The sequence below is a fragment of the Phyllobates terribilis genome, unplaced genomic scaffold (genome assembly GCF_046119375.1).
Source record: "Phyllobates terribilis strain yellow unplaced genomic scaffold, ASM4611937v1 Scaffold_6260__1_contigs__length_45792, whole genome shotgun sequence".
Classification (NCBI taxonomy): Eukaryota; Metazoa; Chordata; class Amphibia; order Anura; family Dendrobatidae; genus Phyllobates; species Phyllobates terribilis.
In genome coordinates, this window is record NW_027369004.1 from 26,375 (window position 1) to 34,827 (window position 8,453).

General features: G+C 34.9%; 1 protein-coding gene across 1 annotated transcript; it reads left to right on the forward strand.

The window, feature by feature from the left end:
* Window positions 1-4,594: 4,594 nt before the first annotated feature.
* LOC141250863 (uncharacterized) lies at window positions 4,595-7,440 on the forward strand. The gene is given in 4 exon segments (XM_073670127.1): window positions 4,595-4,919; window positions 4,922-5,494; window positions 6,835-7,081; window positions 7,083-7,440. Coding segments are annotated over 4 exon segments (1,503 nt in total).
* Window positions 7,441-8,453: the final 1,013 nt, after the last annotated feature.

Genomic DNA, 8,453 nt, shown 5'->3' on the forward strand with positions numbered 1-8,453 from the left:
TACAAACACTCTCACCGGAGATCCGGAAGCATGTTTCCCTTCTCGCCCCTCCCTTAGACGGAATCGCTGGACACTGATGTTCAGAGGTTTTTTAGTATATAAGTTTTTTTTTCCACGAGGGATGGTCGACCCTTCTCGTCCCAACATGTCTCCGCCCCTGGACAAGATATTATAGGATCCTAACATCTCCTAATAAGATAAATATGGTCACAAGGATATTTACTTGCTAACAATAAATTCTAACCAAATATCCTCAATACTCCACCTCAATTTGACGCATATAAGTCTCGAATGCCTATTGACGTTTGCCAAGAGCCATCGTAAAGATGTCAGCCGGTTGTCGATCAGTAGGAATATGTGAAGTACGAAGAAGACCGGGCTGAATCATATGACAATCAATCTCTATGTGCTTTGTACGTTCGTGAAACACTAGATTAGCTGCGATGTGGAGGGCTGATTTGCTGTCACTATATAAGGTCATAGGCGAAGACAATGTGACAACCAAAGAGGCGCTGGTAGATAAGTGACTTTAGGGAACATGTGATGATAACACTTTTTAAAAAAAAACAAACAAAATATATAAGTAACATTTGGTAACATATTTTTAAAATGTAACACTAAGGTAACACTTTCAGTATAAGTAGTTCAATCTCCCGTCATGTGGAATGAGACTCCCGTATCAGGTATCCAGGGCAAAGAGTAGTTACTATTACAGGAATCACCGAGGATGAGGGCGGAGCAAGCGACTAGAACATATTCATGACAGTCGACCACTGTTCATTAGGTAGACCATAAATTATTTTATTTTCGATGATAGACATAATAAAAAAATGAACAAATTCATCAATTTTATCACCTTGAAAAAAATTTAGAGATCTTTCTTCAGTGAGAATACCTAAAATAGTACTAGTTAGACCATAAATCAGTAGAAAATATTTATATTCAAGATAGACAAAAAAAGAAAAGCATAGTTCGTCTTAAATTTATTATATTATCAAATCAAGTTTATTAAAATAATATATTTTAAATGCCGGAATTTTTTTTAGATAAAAAATACCTATGATATTATTAGGTAGACCATAGATGTGTAAAAAATATTCATTTTTGGAGATAAATACAATACGAAAAAGGAACAAATTTATCAATCTTATCACTTGAAAATAAAATTAGAGGTTTCTTTTCAGTAAAAATACCCAGAATATTATTAGTTGGACCACAAATTAGTAGAAAATAAACATACTTGAAATTTTTTTCTCAGTCCAACGTGCATCCGCCCATGTGTGTAGGTGCGGTGTGAATTAGAGTGGGTTGTATTTAGGGGTGGCGGTGAGTATGATGGCATGTGGGTAGGGACGACAATGATTAGGGTTTAAAGGAAGATATGTAAAAGGTATTGGATCGTAAAATAATATTTTTGGTAGAGAGGATCATAGGCTCTGGTACCATGATAAGATAGGAAAAGTATAATCCGTATTCACTGAATGAGAAGTACGTATAACACACAATATATACTAGTGAGAACGTATCTCGAGAGACAATATATCTAAAATCCTAAGATATCCTAATAAGATAAATATGTTTACAAGGATATTTACTTGCTAACAATAAATCCTAACCAAAATATCCTCAATATTTTTTCTTTGAATTTCAAAGTCCATATAAGCCATATCCATTGTTCACAAAACCAAATTTACCAAGGATAGAGTAAAAAATCCAATAAATCCTATTCTACGTCTTTTGAATTTCCATTTAATTATTATCCAATAAATTGATTTTTGTTTGTTAATGTGAAGAATTATAAATCTCACGAGCGATCAGAATATTTCCTTGAACGAGTATAAGGGTCCAATAAGCTTCAAATGTTTTGAGTCTATGAACCTTAAGTGTAGAAATAATTTTACAAGAGTTACATAAGCGCCTATAGGTTGAAAATGACTTAAGGGCAATCAAATTTTTTGTTTTAGGGATCACAATAACTGAAGGAATGGTTCCAAGCTTTAAGGAGGTGACCTGGATGAAAACATGATTTTATTGCTTGCAAAAGTGGATGTTTGATGTGATTCGAGTATTTTTGGTAGAAATCAATTGAAAACGCATCTATATCGGGAGTCTTATCTAATGGTTGATGCTTGCCTAATCTCAGAAAGAGGTGGTGTTCTAAGTAACATAGCATTGTCTTCTGGAGAAATTAAACCGGGAATAATGTTCAAATCTTCATTAGATATAAAAGTATTATGATTCTAGTGAATGTTAATTTTAGGTTATATGATATGACATTTGTGATGGCGTCTTAGGTATAGACAAATTATCCATCATTAGTACATAAATCAATGTTTTCTTGTCAATAAGTGCGAAGTTTGGATATAGATTAAAGATAAGAATTGTTATAATCAGTCAAATTGAAGTGTTTAGTTTTTGCTCGTTGTTTCAAATATTAGTTTGAAAAGTTAATTTTTTATGTCTAATTGTGTGATTCTAAATTCTTTAATTGTTAATATCAAGCAAAAATGGAATCAATGAATTTATCGTGCAATTGTTGTAATTTACATTTCATGATGAATATTGCTTCTAGCCCATTCCTTCATATATTATTTAAGAAGTCAGGGTTTTCTTATAAATCTTTACGTATACTAACCCAAGTGTTTGGAATTCCAAACCTTATAACTAACTTAGAATAAAACGATACAGCAGATCAAGCCGATTACTATCGAAAATTAATACTTTATTGAGTCTTTTTGGAATATTACTACATATTTAAAGATTTCCGCCATATAGGGGATCCAGAGGTTCAAATATCTTCTAGATTGAGGTCAATCATTAGAGAATCGATTCTATCAACTCTTTATAATACGATTGAATACCTCTTATTTTGTCCGAAGGATATAATATAGTATATCATTAATATGCCTATAAAAATACAAAGTTTATTAAATTCAAAAACATGCTTTTTCACTAATTCCCACAAAGAAGATTTATCAAGATCTCAAGAGGGAGCATATTTTAGCAACATTTCTTCATTGTTACTTAGTTCAGGAATATCACATTGTTAATGGTAAGGAGATGATGACGTAGTAGTGTACAAAAGGCAAACACCTCCCCGGGTGCGAATAGATGGAGAAATAACACATCTACCAAATCCAATTTTTTTAATCAATCGAAGGGAACGTTCAGTCATCTCCTTGATCTCAGACAAACACAAAATGTCAAAGCCTAATACGTCTTTGGATAGAAAAAAATCTATGAAGCACGGAAACCTCTACAGGGCAGAGGTTTCAGTGTTGGAAACGGGGAAGCGCGGGGAAGCGGCGGGAAAACGCCAGTAAACGGTCAACGAAACTGTCAATGGATCGGAAACGTCGGGGAATGTCGGGAAACGCCGGGAAACACTGAACTGCGTTTTGGGCAAAAAACCCCCCAAAATTTTAACCTAATTTCTAAACTCCCGCTGCCTCCTACATTCTCTTCTTCTCCTTTCCTCTGCGCAGCACTCCCCACAGTCGTTCTCTTCTTCTCCTTCCTCTTCTTCTCCTCTGCTGCGTGCGTTCTCTTCTTCTCCTCTCCTCTGCGCAGCGCTCCCCACACTCCTCAGCCTCTGCCGCTCTTCCTCTCCCGGCGACGACGCCGGAACCTCGACCTTCAGACCTTTCCAAAATCAGAATTTTTAAGCTCGCTGCCACCATTTTTTTAAGTTCTCTCTCTAATTCAGTAATTCTTCATTATTGCATAATGCTGATTCTTCCCATTCCAGTGTTGAGTGTTCCCATTGCGTAATGTTGATTTCTGTAAGTGCTCGCTGGCACCTTTAGGTCGAATTTCCTTGACTTGATTTTTCCTATTCCAGTGTTGAATGTTTTGTTGAGTAGTGCTGATTCTAGTTTCTTATGCCCAATATTGCTGTGTGAGGGGAATTTGGAGAATTGGTAATCAAAAGCTTTAATTTAGGATTATGGATGTCTCACTGGTAGACATTTTAAACCATCCATAGTTTGGCAATAGCAGATCATAATAAGTTTCTCAAACGTAAAACAATTAATCTAAAATGCTTTTCTTGTAACTTGGTTTATGTTTTTATGTTTTGGACATCTTTTGTATTAATTCTCTTTTTATATGTCATTAGGTTAGTATGTAAATAAACTTATTCATGCTAAAATAATAAGTAGATCAAGAGCTTTAAAATGATATATAATATATATCGGTGTTTCCCTGCCGTTTCCATTTTACTATTTTTTTTGAAAGTGCCGCTTCCCCATCTCCCGGCGTTTCCGTTTGCCGTTTCCGTGCAACATAGGGAAAAACTTATTTTTGTAGACAATTCTCTGCTGTTTTTATCAGGTATACATCGTATATGAAGTAGTCTATGGTCAACTCATATCACGCTAAAGGAGCGGCACATATCATGCTAATATGACGAGTTAAGCTTAAATAAATGAGGAAACTAATCAAGATCGCAACCCGCTCTAACACCATGATAAAGTTCGGTGAACCGATAAACACAGGACTGTCGGATATGTTTATTAGACCCATGACAACAGACGTAGAGAGATTTGCTATTAAACTATAAACCCCTGTTGAACTCCATTGGTGAGGACAAAAAATGGATCTCTTAATCACTCTACTTTGCTCTCTATTCTCATGTGCAATTCTCCTTCATCATCTTTTCTCAAGATAAAAAAAAACAAACCTCCCTCCTGGACCAACTCCTCTCCCCATTGTAGGCAACCTCTTCAAGATCGGAAACAGGCCCCATGAATCCTTAGCTGAGCTAGCAAAGATTCATGGCCCAGTTATGTCTCTTAAGCTAGGTTCCATAACCTCAATTGTCATCTCTTCTTCCTTTGCTGCAAAAGAAGTTCTCCAAAAGAGTGATGCTTTGTTTTGTAATAGATACATCACAGAATCTCTAACTGCTTGCCAACAACATGATTTTCAGTTATGTTCTTGCCTATTTCAGATAAATGGAGGAGCCTTAGGAAGATTTGTCAACACCATGTTTTTTCCACTTCTAGGTTAGATTCATCCCAATTCCTTAGAAGAAAGAAAATGGAGGATTTAATTTGTTATGTCAGAGATCAAAGTGGGGCTCCAGTTGACATAGGAAAGGTTGCTTTTGTTACCACACTAAATCTTTTGTCAAACACTTTGTTTTCTCTTGATCTGGTGGATCCAAATTCAAGCAAATCAGATGAATTTAAAGAGCTTGTGTGGGAGATAATGGTGGAATCCGGTAAACCCAACTTATCTGATTTTTTTCCTCTTCTCAAAAGATTAGATCCACAAGGGATTAAGCGACGTTTGGAGACCCATCTTGGGAAGATGATTAATCTTCTTGATGGTGTGATTAGTCAAAGGCTTGCTGAGAGAAAAGCTTGCTTAGATGAGAGAAATGATACTTTGGATGGTTTGCTAAAGATCAACCAAGACAATGATGAGGAGCCTGACCTCTTAACCATCCCACATCTGCTAATGGTAATCATTCATTTAATTCTTTGTTTAGGTTTTGGGACAGCGTTTCACATACTAGTAGCGATAATGATAGAGTTTGATATGAAAATAGCAGTTAAATTAGTGCCTGATAAAAAAGTACTAATGCGAAAACGCTACTTATCAAATGTTGTTATTTTTAATAAAACACTAAATGGCAACTCAAATCTTACTTTTTTAATATCGTCAAACACATTCTTCAAGTCTAAGGTTTGGAGTTTTCAGAATCACATGACTTTGACGCACTCTTTAATACGTTTCCAATATTTTTTTACGGCAAACCCACTAATCCTAACCAGGACCGTCCAATCAACTTTGGAGGCCATGTGCTATATTTTACTTAATATAAATTCACTTTAAAATATAAATATTTTTAATAGATATATATGGAGTATTTATTTATAAAAATCATTTATATGAATAGTATTTTTTTTGTATCTTTAGATGCTTATTCTATAGTACTAAGTTATATCTTTTCCTACATATTTGTGTCAAATTTTTATTTAAAAATATTATAGTAAACTCTAACAAAGTAGTTAGTATTTTTTCATAACTACTACAATGGATAAATTAAAAAAACATATATTAGAATGTTATGCAAAAATTTTTTTTTTGAAAAAAATGAGAAATGGATAATATAAATTATATGAATTGGATTTTAAAAATAGTATATTATAGTACTTATCTAAAAGAAATAAGGATTTATATTTTTATATGAAATTTGTTGAATGAATTAATTGATGTAAGACATATTCTCTCCATGTGGACATTAAAATAAATGAAAAAATTAAAAGCTCCACACAAAAATCAAATCCGAATTGTTTGTTTAAGTTCAATGAGCATAAGAAAAATCAGCTAGAATATTGTTGACAATTGATTTCTTTTACATCTATAAATATATGGGGCCCCAATATTTTAGGGGTCCTGTTCCATTAGGCCATCTGACACATGCTATGGACCGGGCCTGGTCCGAACAAGTTAGCTCACTAGGTTCTAGCTTTATGAGTAATATTCTCATTTCTTCTCCATATATAAACAAAAACATATTCATATGTGATCTTGTTTAATTCATCTTAACAAATACTTTAAGAATATAAAAGTTTTATAATTTTAATCAATATATAACTCGAAATATTAACAGTGTAAAACGTGCATCGACGAACGTGTCATAAAAAAAATGGGAAGAATAAATAGAGACGGATACTGAACACTTTGAATTGATTGTTTTCGTTATGGAATGGATAGATTCTTATCCACTTGTGTACATCTCCACCCAAGGTGAATCTCCGTGATATGTAGGACTTAAATATTCTTGTATTTGTCTTATTTCACAACAAACTTTTTGTATGCAAGACTTATTCATTGCAGGAAGCGAAACAACTTCAAGTATAGTCGAATGGGCAATGGCACAATTGCTCTATAATCCTGATAAAATGAACAAGGCTAAACAAGAGCTTGAACATGTAGTTGACAAAGGGATTGAACTTAAAGAGGAAAACATCATCAAACTACCATACTTGCAATGTGTAATAAAGGAAACTCTTAGAATGTATCCAACAGGTCCATTCTTGATCCCAAGAAAAACAAACTCTAATGTCGAGCTGTGGATTCACAGTGCCAAAAGATTCACAAATACTTGTAAATGCTTGGGCTATTGGGAGAGATCCTAGCTTGTGGGGAAGCCCCAATTCCTTTGAACCTGAAAGGTTCATAGGATCGAATGTTGATGTGAAAGGTCAGGATTTCGAGCTCATTCCATTTGAAGCTGGAAGGAGAATGTGTCCCGGTCTACCATTAGTTATGAGAATTATTCCTCTAATGTTGGCTTCTCTCATTAATTGTTTTGGATGGAAGCTTGAAGATGGAGTTGTACCGGAAATAATGAATATGAATGATAAATTTGGATTCGCTCTACAGAAAGATCAACCTCTCATGGCTATCCAAATTCCCATTATGTAGTCTTCTTATTATTGTATTAATGAAAAGACATTTTTGCACAGAACCACCCCTTATATGACCGAATTTACAAGGAACTACCCTCTATATCGATAATCATTCCGAACCACCCAGATTTCACTATTTTCTTACCAAGAGCCACCTATTGATGGAATCTGAGAAAATTTCTTTTAAATAAGATAAAATGTCCGTTTTACCCCTTCACATTTCCCCAAAAATACCCAAATACACTTCTCCTAAATATTGTTCTTCCTTAGAATCTTTCTCCCATGGCTTCCCAGCATTTCCTTCTCTCCCTTTCTATCATGATTCCCTTTCTATCATGATTGTGACCCAATTTGCTCAACAATTTCTTTTCGTCGGGCTTTGCGATCTTCATTTGCAGTTTTCTGATTTCCGCCATTCTCAACACATCTGTGCAGTAACCCAATTTGCTCAACACATCTGTGCAGTAACCCCCATCTGCGCAAAAACCACCCATTCAAGCCAGAGAAATTTTTTTGCAATTGAAAAAAAAAATCAACTATAGAAGAATCTTGACATGAAATCAAGAAACCCAACCTGCGTAGTAACCACTGCACTGATTATATTTCCATTCTCTTATCAACTTTAAACAACTTCACTAGGATAAGTTTTTATGTTATCCAACCTGCGCAATAGGATGGGGGTTACTGCTCAATAATCAGGGCAGTTGTTTAAATCAGAGAAAAAAATTCGAGTCCCCCATCTGCGCAGTAACCATCCATTCTCAGGTGACTCTGCGTAGTAACCATCCATTATCAGATGACTCTGCGCATTAACCCAATTTCCTCATCCAGGTACAGATCCAGTTGCGCAATTCCTCGCCGAAAGCAACAAATGAATGAAGGAGAAGAAATTTGGGATTTTGCATACAAACCTGGAAATCGAAGAAGAAGACGAAGGAGATCATGGTAAGAAAATTGGGGATCAGAGAAGACAAAGGAGAAAATGGAGCTCATGGTAAGGAAACGAATTGATTTACCTTTGGAGATCAA